The 21389-nt window shown below is 37.4% G+C and overlaps 1 protein-coding gene across 1 annotated transcript; it reads left to right on the forward strand.

Moving 5' to 3' along the window:
- Positions 1–917: 917 nt before the first annotated feature.
- On the forward strand, positions 918–17349 carry LOC104604184 (uncharacterized). Its single transcript, XM_010268450.3, has 5 exons — positions 918–1429; positions 11214–11326; positions 11400–11771; positions 15588–16296; positions 16932–17349. Exons 1-5 carry the CDS (start codon positions 1207–1209, stop codon positions 17000–17002), a joined length of 1488 nt encoding a protein of 495 aa, XP_010266752.2. The 5' UTR covers positions 918–1206; the 3' UTR covers positions 17003–17349.
- Positions 17350–21389: the final 4040 nt, after the last annotated feature.

The following is a 21389-nucleotide window of genomic DNA, read 5'->3' on the forward strand; positions in this document are numbered from 1 at the left end:
ATATTTATATGTATATTATATATTGTTAATATATGTGACATTATATATATATATATATATATATAAATATATAAATATATACATATATTATATTTATTTTATAATATATGTTATAAATATAAAAACCAAAAAATCGAAATAAAAAACCAAAACCAATCAACTGGTTATCCAGTAGTACCAATTTGACTTCGATTAAGAGAGATGCAAAAAGCGATAAGACCAATTTGGTTTCAGAAAATTGCCCATGGTAAGGGTGTCAATGGACTAGACCCCGTCTAGTCTAAAATCAATTTGAACAGATTGGACGAACCAACAAGACATATTGCATTGGATATGATTCATCTGTAAAAAATTTATATTAGACTGGACCCCGTCTAGTCCATTGATATAAGATAAATATATAGGTGTCAACGGACTGGATTTGGGTTTTGGTTGAAACCAGTATAAATTAAAACAAATTTGAACAGATTGGATGGTCCATACATTGAATTAGACTGGTCCAAAATATTCATTAGATTGGATTGAATCTGGTTCATTTGTAATAGACTCACATTGGACTGGATCGAATTGACATCCTTGGGCCATGGTCGATTAATCGAGCTGTGAGCACTGAGCACCCGTAGACTTATCGATGTAGAACTTCTAGTCTAGATCGAGACCCGACAAAATAGGCAGGTCGGTCTTTGGATATGGGTTTGTCGGCGACCCGATTAGTGAAATGTCGCCAGGGATGTGGTACGTGCCGATAACCCTGTAGCTGAGATGGTGACTCGGTGTTCCTCTTAACATGGAAGCGAGAGATCAAATCTGCGTAACTGCAGATTGTGCATGATAAGGTCAGTAGACCTCGCGTTTATTGTGTCTTTTTAAATCTCTTTATTTTTTTTAATATTTATATCTTGAGGTTGAAAAATCCAGTGAGAGTGATTTGCAGTCTCTTAGTCTTAACTCGAGTCTTCATCAGTTCTTCTTGCCTCCAAAGCTCCACTAATCATAAACTAATCAAATTAATTGAATCAGTTAATCAAAACTATCAAAAACAAAACTCTCCAGGATCTCTCTCTCTCTCTCTCTCTCTCTCTCTCTCTCCTTTGGTCCCTTGTATCACTCTCTCGCTCTGATGAACAGATGGCAATGGAGGAGTTTGCTTCAAATTTAGGGCAAGTAGACGGAAATGGAGATTAAAGGGGTGATAGCTGGGTGTCAATGGGGAAAGTTGAAGAAGAGCAAGCGCTGCATTCGACTGTAATCGTAGGAATTCCAGATGAAAATGCGGGGAATCGATGTGAGATCAGCAAATTTGTTCGATTCAGATGTGTTATCGTGCTCCTGTTCGGTGTAGCAGTGTTGTTATCGGGGATATTTTCGTTGCCGCCGTTCTTCCGATACGGGAAACAAGGGGATCTGGATCTAGACGCGCAAATTAGAGGTAAACTTCGATGCTTTTCTCGGTTTTGTCTTTTGGGTGCTCAGAGGTGGTTTTTGGGACGTCTTCGTTGTGGCATTGTTTGCAATATGGGGATCTTCTGGTTATTTTGGTGGGTTGTTGCGGGTTTTGTTGATTTTAGGGTTTGTGGATTAATGGATGATTTATTATGCCGCAAATTTGAGTTTTGGTTTGATGGGATCTTAGTTCTTGCTAGATGGTTAAATTTTGTTTGGCTATAATTTGTGCATTTCTAATTTTGGGTGGCTTCTGAGGATATATTAAGGGGTCTCTTGACCTGCATTTTGAGAATGTTTGGTATATCCAAATTTGTGGTTGTTGTGGTTGAAGTTTGGAGTGTCAATAATCTTTTAGCAGCAACATTTGGGGAATAGACAATTTTCCCTACCTGCTTTTATCTTATTTTTCATGATTATTTATTTACGCACATTTGGTGGATGACTGGGGGCGCCAGTTTCCTAAATGTTTCCATATCTGCCTATATTCTAGTAAAGATGTTAAACTTCAATGCATTGTTTCTATCTTGAGAATTTTTAAGTATTTGTTTTGCAGCCCTAAATAATTATTGTTTCTATTTTGATGCCTTTTATTTCGATCAAATAAAGTAATTTTAGGGTATACTTTGCTGAACATGATAATTGAAAAGTGGAGTTTGAAAACCTGTGGCATGCACCTAGTTAAAAAAGGGTTACCTTAAGATTAGTGAAATCTTTGATTTTGGCCAGTGTTTTATTTTCACTTTTATTGAAATGGTTTCATTTAAGATCCAATTTTTTTTATCAGTGAAAATGATTTTATTAAAAAAGAGAATATTAGTACAGAGAATGGGTAGCCTCGGCTACCCCACTGTCCAAAGACATTCCACCTAAAATTTGCTTTGTAGACTTACAACAGAGCCCAAAAACAATGTTCCCTGTTAGCCCCTTGCTTTGCTAGCTGGTCTGCAAACCCATTTGCTGCTCTTGGAGTCCACTGAAATAAAACCTGCATATCCTTTGTGGAGTGATTAATTTTCTTAATTTCATTTCTGAATACCCATGGAGCCTTTCCGTCCTGCTTCAGCCAGCTTATCACCACTTTGGAGTCAGTCGCCTTCTACAACCAACTTCCTTACAGCTATTTCCGAGGCCTTTTGTATACCGAAAACCAGAGCTTTTAGTTCAGCTGTAATGGAGTCTCCCCACCCAATAGGGCCGGAAAACAGCCCCACTACATTCCCCCTATCATCTCTAATGACCCCACCAATACCAGCCATGCCTGGGTTGCCAAAACTGCTCCCATCAAAGTTTAATTTGAGGAATCCCACTTCAGGAGGATTCTAGTTTCTTACTACCTTCTTTTTAGCAGATGACGAGGAAGCTACAGTCCTCCAGTTCCTGATTATATCATTCACAGTAAAGTCTGAGAATGACTCCATCGATTTTACCCATGAAGTCACTTTTAACATAATCCCCTCTATCAGTAATTCCTTACACCTTTTTTTCCCTTCAAAAATCCTCAGATTTCTTTCCTCCCATAACATCCAAAGTACTGCTGCCCGTGTGCATCTCCATAAGGTTTTCCCCCTTCTCTTTGGCCACCTGAAAGTGGAGGCTTCAAACAAACTCCCCAGGCTCACCGGGGTATCCCACCTGCAACCAAAGAGAAAAGAACCACTCTGATATGCTGCTAGCTACAGGACAGGAAACAAAAATATGAAGAGCAGTTTCACCATTAGATTCACACAAACAACACCAATTAGGTGAAGGGCACCAGCCAGGCCTCCTCCTCTACATCAGATCACAGGTGTTAATTGCACCATGGTAAACTTCCCAACAAAAGGCACCCACTTTAGGGGGAATAGGGCGACCACCAGACTTCACGGAATGGAAAATGGACCGCAGGTTGAAAAGAAGTCAAAGCTTTGAAGAAGGCCGCACAACTGAACTCACCAAGGGGGTTCGGAATCCAAATTCTAGTGTCTTGCTTGGTAGAATCTATACAAATCCCATCAAGCAACTGAATAATAGGAGACACCAAATCCAATTCCGAGTCATGCACATTTCTACGGAGACCCAGGTTCCAAGCATACCCAGATTGTGAGGGAGAGGGGGACAGGAAGTCAGCAACCGGTTTTCCTTTAAAGCGGGACAGAGAAAAATCCTTTCTTCCCAGGACCCTGGATTGCTGGGACCAACTTTGAGTAATGACCCTTATTATTGAAGTTCTCTTTGTTCCTCTATTTCCAGTGCTGTATGTGGTGACAACTGTGTTTTCAAACCCAAAGACATGAATTGAGCTTCTATGACCTTCAGATGGATTATGGCATATACCTTGAGCTTGTGATTTAAGCATTCTATACCCATGTACCTTTTGAAAAAAAAAAACATAATAATTACAGAGTGGAACAATATATTTAACTCAGTAAAGCTGGTATTTGTTTCTTCAAGAACTAGGATTAGTATGCTTATCATGGAATCTCAAACTGTGGAGGTGGAAGGGAATTTCAGATGGATTATGTTATATACCTTGAGCTTGTGGTTTAAGTATTCTATACCCATGTACCTTTTGAAAAAAAAAACATAATAATTACGGAGTGGAACAATATATTTAACTCAGTAAAGCTGGTATTTGTTTCTTCAAGAACTAGGATTAGTATGCTTATCGTGGAATCTCAAACTGTGGAGGTGGAAGGGAATTTCCAGGTGGTGATAGGATGAATGAATAAAGGGGAAAAGACTTCTCTTGTGGAAATGCTAGATTCCTAGCTAATAGACTAAATGTCTTTCAGATGGATTTTTTTTGGGTGAATTTCAGATGGGTAAGAAGATGATACATTAGTGGATGCTCTTGTCAGGGAAGGTGTAAATAGGGGGAAGCTGTATCAGGAGCCTGCCAACTGAGGATAGTAAAGTGATGGTGTAAGTTTGTGGTGGTGACGTGGTGTGCAAAAGGTCTCTTTTGTAGTCATTAAGGGAGAGCCAGGTAGCTATATTATTTGTTGCAGGATATTATCCATATCTATATATTAAAACAGAATGTGCCGAGCTGACACTTTCCTGTTTTCTGGTTGATTTTGAAAGGTACTTATCTTTTTTTTCCTTTTTTTTTGAAGTTTTCTAATTTTAAAATTGAACAAAAAACTCAACTAGCCAATCACCTTTAAGACTTTTATCTCTCTTCATTAACTCACCATTAACTCTCCCTCTCCTCTTTCTCAATAACTCCATTAAATTCATTAACTTTATCTATATCTATATCCATTTTAATGTAACTATAATTTTAGATATTTACATTAAATTATAATAATTTATAAAATGTAATTATATTAAAATGGAGATATTTAATGATTAATTATATTATTAGGCCAAATAATCTACTTTTGTTTAAACGATAGTTAATTTTTAAATTAATTAATCAAGTAATTTGCTTTTCAGAATAAATATTATTTACTTCACTTAACAAATAAAACCAATGTTTTAAAAGCTGGCTTAGAGGCTGAATGTTTTTTGCGTCTAGGTAACAAGTCAACGGTTCAATTGTGCGAGTTGAATGAATCAAACCGTGACATGCTATCCATCTCTCACTCTCTCTCTATATTTATATTTATATATAATGTAATATAATTATATTTTGTGTGTATAACATTCTAATTACATTTTTTTTTCAGTATAGCGGGGTTGCAAAGATTTGTATGTTGTAACCTCTGACCCAGTGGGTCAAAAGGGTCAGTGGTTCAATTGTCCAAGTCAGTGACGAGTTGAAAAGATTGAATAAAACATCATAAAAATTATAATCCATTTATGTTCCATATGAAAATTATAAAAATTAATCAACCATAGTAAAAATAATTTAGTAAATTACTTAAATAAAATAAAAATAATTATTAATTGTTACTATTGACAAAAACATTTTTTTAATATAATAAAAATAATTTAATTACTAAAAAGTAACAAGATAAATTAAAAACTAATATCCATTTAAAATTAATATAAAACTAATACAAAATTATCTAACAATTGTTAGTTTATAACTAATTTCTACTAATTTAAAACCAACATAAATTCCAAAGGAAAAGAAAAATCTTAATATAATTAATTATAGTTAGTAAGGATTGATAAAAACAAAAATTAATAAAATTTTATTAATTTTGGATATAGTTTAATCAATTTAAATTCCATTTAAATATAGGGAAATTTATAAAAACCTCCTTGGATTTTCTAACAATCTTATGAACCTCCCTGTTTTTTGACCTTAACAAAAACCTCCCCTATTGTTTTTAAAAAAGGTGCAAATACCTTGCATCAGTGTTCCAAATGGAAAATGCTGATGTAATGCATTATTTTTTTAAATATCAAATTTATCCTTAACCAACTTCATTCAAATGTAAATTTACTACAATACCTTGAAAAAAAAAGGGTTTGCTTCTTTTTACTTCACTTCTACCTTTTAACCTTACTTCATCCAAGAAGAGTAGAGAATATTACTCTTTGAAAGTTTTAGTGAAGGGTGGAGTTGAAACTTTAAATTGTGTATGATAACACCTTAACAACGATAAGGGTATTTTGCTAACTTCGACATCTTTGTTATTGAAAAGCATTGATTAAAAAAAACTTTGTTATTTAAAAGCTAACGGAAAGGAGGTATTTGCACTTTCTTTTTCAAAACTATAGGGTAGGTTTTTGTTAGGATCAAAACACAAGGGTGGTTTATAGAATTGTTATAAGAGGAGGGTTTTTTTTGAAGAAGGTGAAGTATTGTATTAGATTAAAAAGAAGAACCCATGTGCAATGAGGACCTGTACAATGGGGCGTCCTTAAAGAAGCTCAATCAAAAAAAGGTCCAACACAAAAAAGAGGTCAGTTGGACGTCCTTAAATAGATCATGTACACCCAGCCAGTAACCAAGTAAACCTATAAGATTATTTTCAGCCTTCTCAATGCTTGAAACTTTAAGGTAAAAAATTTGGCGATTTCTTTCCTTCCAAATTAGCCAAAAGATAGCAGCTGGGAGGGTGTTCCACAAAAGTTTACCCCTCCTGTTCGGACCTCTAGCTGCCCAGCCTTGCAAAAGTTGAATAATAGATTCTGGGGAGCAAAAAGGAATACCAAAACAGGAGAGTACATTGTCTACAGTTGCTGAGAAAAGCTGCAATGGAGGAAGAGGTGGTTTATGGATTCTGGAGCAGCATTGCAAAGGGAGCAAAGAGAGCTCGAAGGGCATTTGTCTTTTCAATAACCTGTCCAAGGTTAGGCATCTTCCATGAGCTGCTACCCAAACCAGAAAAGCCACCTTTGAGTAGGGGTGTCCATGAAAAATCGAAAAACCGAACCGAACCGGAAAATGCGGTTAACCGAACCGATCGGTTCAGTTTCAGTTTGGTATTTTTGAAAAACTAAAGGAGCAGTTTGGTTTTCGGTTAACCTACAAAAAAACTGGCGGTTAACCAAACCGACCAGTATATATATTTATATGTATATTTTATATATATTTTTAATATATGTCACATATTTTCTATATATTATATATAAATATATGTTCATTATATATATATATAAATATACACATATATTATATTTATAATAATCTATTTATAAATTTATTATATATTTTTATAATATTTATAATATATTATATATCATTTATTATTTATAATATAATATTATACATATATTTATATAACATATATTATAGATATAAAAAACCGAAAAACCGAACCGGTCAAAAACCGAACTGGCGGACCAGTTAACCGGTGGTGCCAATTTGGTTTTGGTTTGGAGAAATGGAAAAACTGGTGGTACCGGTTCGGTTTGCAAAAATTGCCCATGGTTCGGTTAACTGAACCGTGGACACCCCTACCTTTGAGGGGATGTGGGGAGTCCAAATTTTATCCCAAGGAATATTAGGGACCTGATTATCTTCTTGTAGTAGGGAGAGAGAGAGAGAGAGAGCCGAAGAAAGAGCTGACTAAGAATTCACCAGAAGCAAAGGACCAGATTCTTTCATCTTCCAAAAGGGGTTAAGTTTGAAGTTCTCAAGATGGTTCATCAAATCAGCCAGAGGGCCCACGTCTCAAGTCATTTATATTCCTTCTAAAGGTTGGCTCCCAACTAAACTCCTCATTAACTTGATCGTAGCAATCTTCCGCCACAACATCTTTATCAAGGGCAATATCAACAAGGGAAGGGATTCTTTCTCTCAGAGTGAGGTCTCCACACCAAGCATCTTTCCAAAACCGGATCCGGTTTCCTCTGCCTAACATGTAGCTAATTCCTTTCAAATAATCAGGGAGAATTTTGAGGATGTTGCTTACTTGCTTCAGACTATGCACCCCAGGGGAGAAAGGCCAGGGGTGGAATCCCACCCAAGGGATGAAAGCCCGCATTTTCCAGCTACAGCTCTTCTCCATAGACTTTCTCTTTCCTTATTAAACCTCCAGCACCATTTACCAAGGAGAGATCTGTTGGCTTGCCTGAGGTTTCTGATACCTAGACCACCCAAAAAGTAGTACAAAATGAATAACAAACCAATAAAACTTAAAAATTAATAAAAAATAGCATTAAGATACAAGAATAATACAAATTTATCTAGAGCTTAGGAAATTGGCCACTCTCACTAAAGCACAACTTGGATTGTGATTGGAAAATTAGATGCAAAAAATAATGCTTGAACTGGACCTAGATGGCCACTGCTTCATTAGAAATGTGATAGAGTTCCTTCCTCAATTTTTCTTCATAAAACCTATGCATCGCATGGGTCCTGACTAGTTAAGTTTTAACAAAATTTTTTCTGATTTATTGATGTAGGACTGGGGTGACCAAGCATGTGTCTAGGAGAGTAATGATGGGTTAGGAAGAGTTTAAGGATGGTTTTAATAGAGATCTGTTATAACTGCAAGACTTATGTCTCAAGATAGTGAAAACATAGAGATCAGGAAAAGAGGTGTATGATAGGAGGTTTTCAACGAAATTTTGTAGGTAAGATTTAGAATGAATAGTTGCAGAGGGCAACCGAGTTTGGTAAAGTTTGGAGTATGTCTTGCACAAAAGGATGAAAATATTGCCTTGCCCGTAAGCTATGGAACTTAAGGTTCTAGCCTCTAAGTGAAATGCTGAGGTGAGATTAGAGGGATGAAAGGTTGTTAAGGTCTACGGGAGCAATCAGAGAAGGTTTGACATAAAAAGATGAAAATTGTTGGAAAAGGAAAATTTTGAGGTTTGATGAAAAACAGGAAGGCTTACATAGATTAGTTCTAATCCTTTTAGAATGTTGAATGAGTGCCTTTTGATGAAGAATTTAATTGCTGTCACTTTCACCCAAACCCATTCACAGTTGCATGTGACCACTGACTTGTTACTAATCTCCCACTTATATCTCTCCCCTTCCCTAATCTTTACCACATGTCTCATGTAAAGCTCCCCGAAGGGCTGTTATTCTTCTCCAAACCTCCTTTAACACCTATATGTCCACTCACAGCAATCGGAATTCCTTTAATACCCTAGTCAAGAGCCATCTCATCTTCTTCTACTTTCCACAATGTTATTTCATCTTTGTCTGCAACCCCACTTTCTTCATCTTCTTCAGAATTTGATCTCTCACAAGTAATGAGGATGATCTCTAATAAAATCACTTCCACAAACAATTCTGCCGTCCCCCACAACTGCAAGGTCCTCTCTCCTTTGATCATCACCTTAATTTCAGACAATTCACTGGCAAAACTTAAATCAATGAACGAGGTAACTGAAGGGCTAACAGCTTCAATAATAATTCTCACAACCTTGTTGAATTTCTATAAAATGATCATAAGCATCTCCAGTAGCATGGAATTTCTGAATACACCAAACATGTAGTTCAATCCCTGCTACATATATCTACAACAGTTCCTTTGGCATCAACTGATTACAAGAACCGAACAAAGGATTCCAATGATCCAATCACAAATCTGGACTGCGATAATGATGGATTTCCCACTGCAATATGCTGTCAGCGTCCTCTTTACTTGACAACATAGGGGTGGCCAATCCTACTATTGTACTAAGAAAAACACAATAAAGAATTGCCACTATCATTGGAAACTCAAATTTCACGTAAAGTACTTAGCTAATGACTATGAAAATATAGAAACAACTAAACCATGACTAGACAAATTAAACTATTAGACCACAGACCCTATAGGCAATATATGAAATGGCTGAAATGCCTTTACTGTCAAAAATATAGAAGTACATAAGAAATTTAAAATACTTCAACTTTGACTTATTTGCTCCTGCATTATCTATTTAATGATCAATATATCTTTTAAGTAATTTAGCGTGTTCACTCAACTCAACTTAGGAGCTGTTTGGTAACAGCTGAAGTTGCTGAACTGAATGACTTATTGATTTGTTTTTTAGTGGATAAAATAATTAAATAATAAAATATTCAAGGTATAGTAATCAGTTCAACTTCATCTTCAGCCATTAAGGAGCCTAGAACCTCCTTAAGAAAACTTATCCACTAAAAGACAAAGCAATAATCTGTTCAGTTCAGCCACTTCAGCTGTTTTCAAACAGCCCCTCAGCCTTGTCTCAACTATATAAGGTGAGCTACATGAATCCTTATCTGTCATTCCACTCTGTTTGGTGCCATATCTATTGTTAAATTATGGACCCCTAAAATCAAGGAAATTGGAGTTTTTTTTTTTTTTGGAAAAGGTAAAGTAATTTTATTCAACTCAAAAACATACAAGCTGGGATCAGACCCAGAAGGGCAATCTGAATACCACATCAGTTACACTTTCCTCCAGAATTCAGAACAATAAAAAGAAGACAAATTCAGACTTTTAAATTCCTCAGATACAGATATCCAAGAAATCAGTTTGCCCACAGCTCTCTGAACAAGGAAATTGGAGTATGATTGTTATGCATTATATATCAGCCTTGCGCCTTTTAATAAAATTTACTTTACCTTTTCTCATTTTTTTTTCTTTTAATTTCTAAATAGACAATATTATTTGCACTCTTCTCTATCATCAGGAGAGAAAAGATGGTTGGTTTGTAAGGTGATTTTAAACTCTATGGACTGCGGTATGAGAAACCAGATTCAGTCAGCGCAATGCCCATTCGAACAGCCTTTATAGCCTTGCATTGGGAATATCTTCCCATGAAATAAATCACGTAAATACGGAGATATTCCCAATGCAAGGCTGTAAAGGCTGTTCGAACGGTGTTCGAATGTGTCTTGCACTGACTAAAGCCGACCTCTGGTATGAGGCCTTTCTCTGAGCTTTTTGTCCATGGGGTGCTCTATTTGACACTGATCCCTTTGTGTGCAGTGTGCTGCAAACTCTTTTTACTCATGTTTTCTGTGCACTTATCTGATTCAAAAAATAAGATTATCTTGCTATCAAATAATGAAAAGTGACAATTATCTTGAAAAACACTGGAAATGCAATGTTCGCGTGGGAGTTGGGGGGCACTGGGAGACTGTCTATGGTTCAACATCAGCATTGTCAATCGGCCCTTGTGTTTCTTTCTTGCTATCTATTTCACTTTATTTGGTTAGTTCAATGATGCTTTCTTGTTTAATATGAAGCTGAGATGCCACTGAGCTGTGGCTAGTTGCTGTGTGAAAAATTTTAATAAATTTAATTTTTTCTTATTTATTTTTTATATTTTAGGCAATTTTAAATTCTGAAACTATAATTGCCAGGCATCAAATAGGTGGCATAATGCTTTCATATTTGCAATTGATGTTTTCTAATTTCTTAATCAGTTTATACTTTGACCTCACAAAGTCTGTTTTCCAGCATATGATGTAGTTGCAGCATTTAAATTGCAAAAGCCAGTTTCTCTGCTAAAGGCAAATATTCTGGAGCTTGAGTCGAACATTGTTGATGAGATAGGTGTTGCCAACTCTACGGTAGACAACCTTCCTCTTTTCCTTCTATAGTTCTGTTTGTGTATTTCTTCTACTAATATGGTGATCAAAACAGGTGGTTGTTATATCTCTGGAACCCTCAGCTTGGCCAAATTCAACGGATGTGGTGTTTGCAGTAGTTCCATACTCAAAAATATTGAATATATCTTCAACTGCTCTCAGTTTACTTAGATCCGGTTTTGAAGCATTGGTTATTCAGCAAACATATCTCCATTTGAACTCATCACTGTTTGGTGATCCATTCTTCTTTGAAGTGCTAAAATTTCGAGGTGGAATTACAATTGCCCCTCCACAGAGTGCATTTCTACTGATGAAAGCTGAGATATTTTTCAATTTCACCTTGAACTTCTCTATTTATCAAATACAAGAAAATTTCATTGAATTAAAGAACCAGCTGAAGTCAGGGTTGCATCTAACTTCACATGAGGTTTGGCTGTTATCCATTTTCATGTTATATTTTTTCTTGCACTTATATTTTCCTACATGGGACCCTTTTTTTGTTTGGATAGGGGGTATTAGTGTCAGAATATTAGTTCTAATTACTTTCTTGTTCTTATATTCATTTTCTGAAGTGTACACCAACATTCTCTCTTATAGCTAGTAAACTGCCACCATCCTTTGTTTTCTCTTATAGGTGAAGAAACACAAAAAATCCTGCTGTTAAACTGAGATTTTTTTTTTTTTGAAGAGTAAAAGGAAAATTTTCATTATCAATAAAATATGGAAATACAGTCCAAGAGATGACAAGGTGGCACCTCACCAATACAAGACAGGTACAGACTAAATAACAGATACTTGTTCAGCATTACAAAGTTGTATTTCAAGGACATTCCAACAATTTCCCCCCATATCTGATATACTAATTTGATCAAATTCTGGAAGCACCAATACCCAGTCCACCACAATATCCCCAACCAGGGCCACAAGCACCTCAATATCTTTAGACTTAGCTTCGAACATTCTTCTGCTTCTTTCATTCCAAAGAACCCAGCATATAGAAAAAGGGATGCAGCTCCAAACTATCCTTTCTTTCCTGCTGCCATTGATCCTTGGTCATTAGGAGAACAAATCTGCTGTTGATCTTGGCTGAAATACCCTGACCCCAAATAGGAAGGAATAGAGTTCCAAATGAAATTTGCAATCTTACAAGAGTAGAACAGGTGACATACTGACTCTTCATCTGAAGAGGATAAAACACAGTAACTTGCCAAGTTGAAACCTCTATATTTAAATGAATTTTTTGATCAATCTATTTTTTTTTTCTTAATTATCTGGAGTTAGAATGATGTCCAAATCCACTAACGATGCAAAGGCTTCCACTCTAGGAGGAACAGGATTCCCCCAAACTCCTCTTGGTCTGAATCCAGATGATTCTTAACCAAAGCCAGATAGAAAGATTTTACAGTAACCTTCCCATTGCTACTTTGAGTGCTTTCTTTCCACCACAGCCCATCTTTTGAAGAAGTTGTAACCTTTGATTGCTGAAGCTTTTCCAGCAATGATATGCACTCTTCTAATTCCTGATCCATCAAGGTTCTTCTAAATTAGGACACCACACAACATTATCACCCCCAGCTCAAAATATTGATCAACCTTGACTTGGTGCTCAGTCAACCTGTATAGCTTCGGGCATATCTCACACAACTTCCCTACTCCACACTACTCATCCTCCCAAGTCCCACCTTGAAACTAACTAAAGCTTTGAAGTCTTGGTTGAATTGCATTATCCCTTTCCAGACACTCAGCCCATTAGAGTTTGACACCTCCCTCAACTCCCACCCAAACCTCACCACCCCATACTTCCCAACTACCATCCTCCTCCAAAGAGAATCCTTCTCCCTCTCCAGCCCAAACCTCCACAATCATTTACCCAAAAGAGCCTTGTTGAAGATTCTAAGCCTTCTAATTCCCAATCCACGTCTTCCTTTTGATCTACCCACTTTGTCCCACTTTACTAGATGAAATTTCTTAGTTCCTCTCACCCCTTCTCACAGGACATCCCTTTGTAACTTCTCAATCCTTTCAGCGACCTTTGCTGGAATCTTCAACAGTAAAAGGTAATATGTTGGTAGACTTGATAGGGCACTCCTAATCAGTGTAATTCTGCCCCCCCAGAGATAATTTGCTTTCCACCTCTCCAACCTCTTTTCCACCCCTCAACTATTGACTTCAGACTTCCATATCCTTACTGCAGATGTTTTAGTTCCCACTGGGAGACCCAAGTAAAGAGAAGATAACTCCCCAATTTGGCATTCTAAAATCCACAACAAATTGCTCCAACTCCTCCTCCCTACTTCCCACACACCAATTAACTGGCTCTTTGCTAGGTTAACTTGCAACCCTGTGAGCATTTCGAAGTTAGCCAATATTGCCCTTAAACTCAGCATCTGATTCACTGAAGCATCCAAGAATATTAGAGTATTGTCAGCATACTGTAGATGAGAAATAGAAGGACCTTTTGATCCCACTTTAAAGCCTTCGGTCCAACCCAATTGAGCACCATTCTCCACGAGCAAATTCAGCACTTACATAACTAAAACAAACAACAATGGGGAGATTGGTTCCCCTTTCCGAAGTTCTCTGGATGCTTGGAAAAACTCCATTAAGAAATAAGGAGAAGGAAACAGATGAGACACAAGCATACACCTAGCTTCTCCACTTCTCCCCAAATCTCATCAGTCTTTGCATCTCCTTCAGGAAATCCCACTCTACATGGTCATAAGCCATCTCAATATCAATCTTGCACACCAGCCCTAGTCTCCCACTCCTTAGTCCTGAATCAATACACTCACTAACCACCAACACCCCATCCAAAATCTGCCTACATTCCACAAATGCCATGTGTGTTTCTCCCAGTAATTTAAAAGGCGTGCCTAGGCGCACAAGCGAGGCACATTTTAGGGTATGCGCCTTGCCTAGGTCCTAGGCGTAGCCCTTTCAAAAGGCGTCTCAGCCTAGGTGTGTCTAGCGGCTGGGCTAGGCGTGTGCCGAAGCTTCGAGAACCCCCTATTTGGTAGTGTTGTTCATTCATTCATCCTAATAAAATATCTTCTTAAAAAGCAATTAAAACTATAAAATCATTGTTTTTTTGTGTGAGAACTAAGAATTTAAGACCTTATGTGGACTTGTTTGGGCTTGCCTTGAGGGGCGTGGCACAAAAGCGGCTCGTAGAATCAGGAATGTAATATGTTTTACATCACATTAGCTACTTGAAGTAATGCAATTTAGAAAAAAAGAGATTGTGGGTTTTATATGCTTGAAAATGTTTTATATATTTGATTTTATTTTTAAATTCTCATTTGAATATGCTTTACATGTTATATTTATGTATTTTAATTTTAGATAATAGGTTTTTAAAACATTTATTTTAAAATTTTAAGTTTATATTTTTATTAATATTATGTTCAATGTTTTTTTTTTTTATTTTGACATTTTTTTTATTTTTAGCTTTTTTTTTACGCCTTGCTTAAAAAGGTGCACGCCTTGCCTTGCGCCTTGCGCTTTTAAAACACTGGTTTCTCCCACCACCTCTTGAATCAATACACTCACTAACCACCAATACCCCATCCAAAACCTGCCTACATTCCACAAGTGCCATCTGTGTTTCTCCCACCACCTCATGAATTACTCCTCTCAACCTCTCTTGCTGGCAGTTTCTGGTTTAGTTGTTCAATGTTTAGTTCTTCAAGACCATGACCATGACTTCTTCATGACATCATTGTTGTAGGCTTAGTACAAATGAAGTAACATTAAGGCAAGTAGTGAAAGAGGGTGCCAATAAAAAAAGTAGTGAAACCCGGTGACTTGAGAGGGATTCCTTGGTTACTTAGGGAACTCCAACTAAAAAAGTGGTAAAGAAAAGGAGAAGGAATCTTCTTCACCATATTCCCCATTTGTGTTCATTGAGGAATCTCCATGGTGGTTCCTTAGGCTGCGTTTGAATGTGGTGTAAAAGTAAAAGTACACTGATGGAGTTGTACACTGATCAGTTTAAAGTTATGGACCGTTGTAAACTGGAAAGTGTGATTACTGATGTAAATGTTTACATCGTTTTTGTTGAAGTTGTACTGGCCTCCTACAGAGAAGCGAAGATAAAAGAGCAAGATTTATTAATGTCATCAGCTCAACTAGTTTAACCACTTACAAGATTACCATGTTGTCTTTTCCGATTTGGCCCTTGGGGCTATTCATGGAAAGACTTTGTACTTATTATTTTGTGTTTGACTATGCTTGTGAAATGCAGAACTTGTATCTGAGCTTGACAAATATGCAAGGCTCAACAGTTGATCCCCCCACTACTGTTAAGGCATCTGTCCTGCCAGCAGTTGGGAATCTTCCACTGCCAAGGTCAAGGTTGAAGCAACTGGCACAAGCTATCACAGGTTCTCCTGCAAGAAACCTTGGTCTCAATAATACTGTATTTGGTCGAGTTAAGCAGGTTCGTCTCTCATCAATTCTGGAACACTCCCTCAATGGTACTGGTGGCAATAATGGTGTGTCTTCATCTCCTAGTCCCGCTCCTCTACCTCACCATCACCACCACCACCACCACCACCACCACCACCACCACCACCACCATCATCATCACCATCACCATCACCATCATGCTCAGATTCAGAATCATCATCAAGATATCCATCAGGCTCCTACACCTGCAGCTGCACCCGGTAATGGGCACCAGGTGAAGCCCCCCTCTGGTTGCCAAGGATCTATTACCAGGGCCAAAAGGCAGTCACATTTAGTTCCTACTACTGCACCGATGGTTCCTCCTCCCGGTTCTGCTTCGCCACCAGATTTGCATGTAGGCTCTCCTGCACCAACCTTGCATCAGCTTCGTGGATCTTCTCCTTTGCCAGCTGTGATTTTTGCACATATTCATCCTCCAAGCAAGAGCATAGTAGATGTAGAGCCGCCTGATATAACCCCATCTATTTCACCATTGCCACCTTCGTGTGAGTCATCTATTATGTTCTTTATTTAGTGCATTCTTTACATTTAACTGTGTTATCTGTAAGGCAAGTTGTTTTCTGAATTTCACTTCATGTACCATGGTTGGCATGTTTTTTATCCGTTACATATCTGTTTTCTGAAATTAGATGATGCTGTGCATTGAGGTTACATATCCGTTACATACATTGGTTAATTGGATGATGCTGTGCATTGAGGTTATTGGATTTAGACAGTTTTCCCCCTTCTATATATTGTTCTATTTATTGTTTATGTATGACACACCTTTTGCATGTTCTGTCTTGATCATGTGGCTTGATCGGTAACAGACATTAGTTAGAATGACAGAGTGGTGTTTAGTTGTTTCATGGCTAACTTTTAGGGCATCAAACATTCTTTCGGCCCAACTTTCATATATCATGTTATTTCAGTAGCATTGCTTTATAATGCTACTGAAATTGTAGAACATGGATCAATTTAGCATCATGATATCTCATTTTGAAATGGTTGTATAGTCATGTTTCTCGCTGTCTCAAAAGCATGTTAGAAATAATTACCTTATTGGTGTTTCTATTTGTGAATGAATGAATCCCAAGATCTAAGCATTGCTTTATAATGCTATATTTTTGTGTTACTTCAGCTTCTGCAGGTCTTCTTCCTCCTGTCGAATTAGCAATCGTACTGCTGTTATTGGTAGTATGTCTTTTCTGACAGAGAAAGGGAAATGTGTTCTTTTTTTTCCTCGGCAAAGTCGTCTCCAGTTTCCGACGGACAAAAATGGCACGTCGGACCTGGGCATTTCAAGTGGAAAAGAAGCTGGAGGAGCTCCGCAAGTAGGAGCTGCGTGAAGAATGTGCCCAGACATTGGAGTCAATGGAGTGAGTATATTTTGTTTTCTGTGTAAATATTGATATAATCAAGTCAGCAGATGTGTTTCAGGTCAAAGCCACAGAGGTGGCAGGCCCTTGGTAACATGTATTACTGCTGGTCTGCTGTATGTGTATGACTGTTCAAAAAATCCAAGGAAAAGAAGTGATCTTTTGCCACGAGAAACCAAACCATGGTTATCCTTTCATTTTCCTGATATTTTCCTGAGAAAGTATGATTGTCATACTTTAATGACCAAACCATGGTACCGGGAAAGTATGACAATTTAATGACCAATCAACCTGTATCATCCAACCAACTGGTAATCAATCAATCGGTATTTCTTCAAATTCACGTGGGTTTTCTGGTTATGCTACCTTTTCAGTATACAGAGATTGTCCTACTGCTAGGGTGGTATTTGGTAAAACTGAGCTTTTATGCAAGGTCCAAAATATCACAAAAACACCAAGTTCTGATTTAAGCTGTTTAATAGGTATAAGTTTAAACATTAATGTTTATCTTCATATATGCATTTTTTAATTTGTCAAATTTATTTGTTTGTACAATCGGAACAGAGAAAGTGGGAGAATGAACCAAAATTCAAGGGGAGGTAGTGAATCATAGGTGGAATTGTTGATAAAAAAACAACAAAGATTTTTGAGGTGGACTGAACCATAAAATTCTCTAAAAAAAGTAGAGTAATGATTGTTAGGCTTACCTAGGAAAAGCGCAAATACAAATATGTAATACAAATGAGATGGCGTTAGTGAACACTCTGAAACCAGATTCAGTCAATGCAAGGCCTGTTCGAACAGCTTTCATAGCCTTGCATGGGCAATATCTCCCCATTTAATAAAGCACAGAAGTATAGAGATATTCCCAATGTAAAGCTGTTCGAACGGGTCCTGCACTGATTGAAGCCGATCTGAACACTCTCGAGTTGGGCTTCAGTCAGTGCAAGCCCATGCTCATACTGTTCGAACAGCCTCTTGCAACTTTGTGTTGAAATTATCTCCCCATGAAATAAAACATAAGTTGTTGCATTGGGAACATCTCCCCATCAAATAAAACATATAAGTAAGGAGATATTCCCAATACAATTCTGTTCGAATGGACCAACTCAACGCTCTCTGTTAAACTAAATCTTCTCCGGCAAACTTAATCCTACTTTTCCAGCGGAATATTGATATGGAGGGTTATTTCAGCGACAAATGGAAGAAATATATGATAGTGGAGAGGAAAAGGTTTTTGTTTGAAGAAACAGGCGGAGGTAAACAATATTTGCATTTACTGGAACAAGTTGAAAAGATGAGCTGACCAAGAAGGGAAGAAGTTCACAATGGATGGTATGTCTTCTAAGGGAAGAATAATAAAAGGGGTTGTTTATTGAGTTGAAATGAGTCGTTTGGGAAGGGTAGGCAACAGATGGTATGTCTTATAAGGGAGAGAAAGACAGTGTTGGGTGAAAGTTCCAGAAACCTTAGACAAAGAAGGTGGTTGGTGGCAAGGTTAAAAATATGGATACGTATTGGGAGACTGGATCTGCTCATTCCACCGTACATTGGAAACATCTCTCATATTTATGTGTTATTATTTATTGGAGATGTTCCCAATGCACAGAGGGATGTGCCTGTGAGGTCGTTGTCAAGTGCCCTGTGTGAGGAGCATATCCCAATTCACGTATTGCGGTATTGGGCCATACACATATACCTCTTGATATGTCCTTATAGTGGGTGTTTCAAGGAGTAGACGGGTCTTAAATTGACCCCTCTGAACCAGTTTTAAAAAAATAAAAAAGGGCATATTGGCCAATATCGATATTTTGAACCCTGGCTAGTAGAAAAGATGATTAAGGGGCCGTTTGGAAAGTCTTTTTTGAAAGATCTTCTGGAAGTTCTGACAGTCAAAAGATGTAGTGAGTTTTTTTTTTTTTGCATTAAGATCTTGATAGCCTAAAGAGCGTTTGGTTAAGGTGTGCCTTTTCATGCATCTTTATGCGCGAAGACAAGTTGAAAAAAAAAAAAAAACTTAGGAAGCTTCCCGAAAATCATCCAAAATGTGCTTTGTGCATCTTTTCGGTGCAACATCTTTTGGTGGCTAGATGTTTTACCAACAAAATGAGAAAAAACAAAAACACGAGTTGTTGGGCTTCTAAAAAGCCGAAACTCGCACGCAAAGACACCAAACAGGGCCTTATCGGTAGAAGATGGAGGATCGGGTAGTGTTCTACAAGAAAAATGGTCAAAGCTGGCGGATGTAGGACCGCAGCCTCAGATCTAAGCCAGCGATCGTGAGTCCACCCCCTAAACCACTACTGGCCTAGGTTAAGATGGTCGTCTTTGAGGACCGGTCCGACGTGGTTCAATCATTCCTAAACCGGCGGTATGACCAAATCGTTGGCTCAAAGTTAATAAAGGTGGCGATCTTGACCGCCGGCTTAGATATATTTGGGTCATCGCCTTAGGTCCATCAAAATGTTGCTTATATTTTTAGGTGGCGGTCTAGACCGCCGGCTTAGATCTCTTTGGACCGCCGCCTTAGGTCTCTTTTATGTATAAGGCGACGGTCATATGACTGTCAACTTTATTTTTTAATTTTTTATTATTTATATAAATTTGATTTCAACATTTTTTGGTACCTGTTTAATACAAATCTCGTGGCAAATAATGCATAAAAATCAATTTAAAAAAATTGAAAATTAAAAATAAAAAACTTTTAATTAAATTATTAATTATATAATATACAAAACAAATTGCTTAAATACAATATCCAATTAATATAAAAAAATACAATGCATTTAAAAAAATCTTCTTGAATAATGTAACACATCTTTCAATGCAAATTCACTTCTTAACATAATGGTTTAACCTTCTCGGGCTTTGCTTGGTTGGCTATTGAAATGTTCCACCTTTGCATCCAAGGAAGCAGTTGTGCAGGAGAACTCATCAATGGGTTCAATGAAGCTCCATATATAGTTGGGTCTCCAGGACTGGAATTGGGTGGAGGGGTTGCGGGCGAAACACCAAGATTATTGCTTTATTCGAGATGGTCATGTGGTCTAAGAGCCATGAAAATTGCAGCATATTGTCGAAGGCATCGATCATCACCATTTTCTTGTGGCTGAACCACCAATCTTCTAGTCCTCACCATGTATCGGCGCCAAGAAAGCTGTATGTTCACGGCTGCCCATGTCCGCCAATTTGATGAATAATACCTTGTCGTCCCTTTAAGCTTGTCATTAGCAAATTTGTAACTGAAAACGATCGGTAATATATCAGAGGCGATGGGCATCTAGACCAAATGCTTCTGTTCCCTCTACATAGATCATTCCAATTTCAATTCCAAAGGATTTTGATTCTGATTCTGATTCCAACTGTGAATCAAAAGGACCCTCAAATGGGTCTTATCCTTCATAGTTGAGAGTTGGGATCAAGTTATTAGTCGTCTAACGAAGTGGGATTAGTTGATTAATAAAGAAAAATATTCCCACTTGCAACTAGTAGTTGACTAACAATCGACTACCAAAAATGAAAATTTGACATTTTAAAGGCTAAATGGCTAGTTTCTTGTTTTGATATGCCTTGTATACGTTGTTGGGGCTAAGTTCTGAGCATTGCCAAGAATGGCTACAAGCCAACCTAATGGCTCTCTAATAGTCATAAGGTCTCAACATCTATAAAATGACGTTTGGGGATCGATGAAGAACATGAAACTGGATTAGAGAGTCAAAGATTCTTTGACTGATTCAAATAGACTGAAAAAAATAATAAAAAAAGGGTAACTCAAACTCATTTGCACAATCCAACTTGTCATTCTCGTTGATGGAGGGTTGAAATATTAAGTGAGCTCTGGTAGCCTTCCTGAATAGATGAACATGCAAAAGCCACAAAGAGAAATTGTACATGCGACATCTCCTCTTCTATCACTATGAAAATTCAATAGAAAAAACTAAACACAAACAATCGTATTCATACATTTTTTCTAATTGATCCTGCAACTAATTAAGCCTACTTGGGTTTTCTTTAACACAAATTGAATAGATGGAGAGAAGATCGATATACCTGCAATTTCTCTAACACAAACAAAGAGATGATTAAAACAAGAAAAAAAATAAGCTATTCTGAATTGACATTGGTGCCCCAAAACACATCCCAGCTATGTATTAGAAACATCTCCCAATAACAAGTACAGGGTACAGATGTGAACTCGAATATAGTGTTGAAAACAGAAA

The sequence above is a fragment of the Nelumbo nucifera genome, chromosome 2, assembly GCF_055504915.1.
Source record: "Nelumbo nucifera cultivar China Antique chromosome 2, China Antique-T2T, whole genome shotgun sequence".
Lineage (NCBI taxonomy): Eukaryota > Viridiplantae > Streptophyta > Magnoliopsida > Proteales > Nelumbonaceae > Nelumbo > Nelumbo nucifera.

Bases quoted from the DNA above. Each gene is read 5' to 3' on its own strand.
- LOC104604184 (XM_010268450.3), top strand. From the start codon at position 1,207: ATGGGGAAAGTTGAAGAAGAGCAAGCGCTGCATTCGACTGTAATCGTA. The intron at 1,430-11,213 runs GTAAACTTCGAT...TCTGTTTTCCAG, and splicing joins TCTAGACGCGCAAATTAGAG to CATATGATGTAGTTGCAGCA. The intron at 11,327-11,399 runs GTAGACAACCTT...TGATCAAAACAG, and splicing joins TAGGTGTTGCCAACTCTACG to GTGGTTGTTATATCTCTGGA.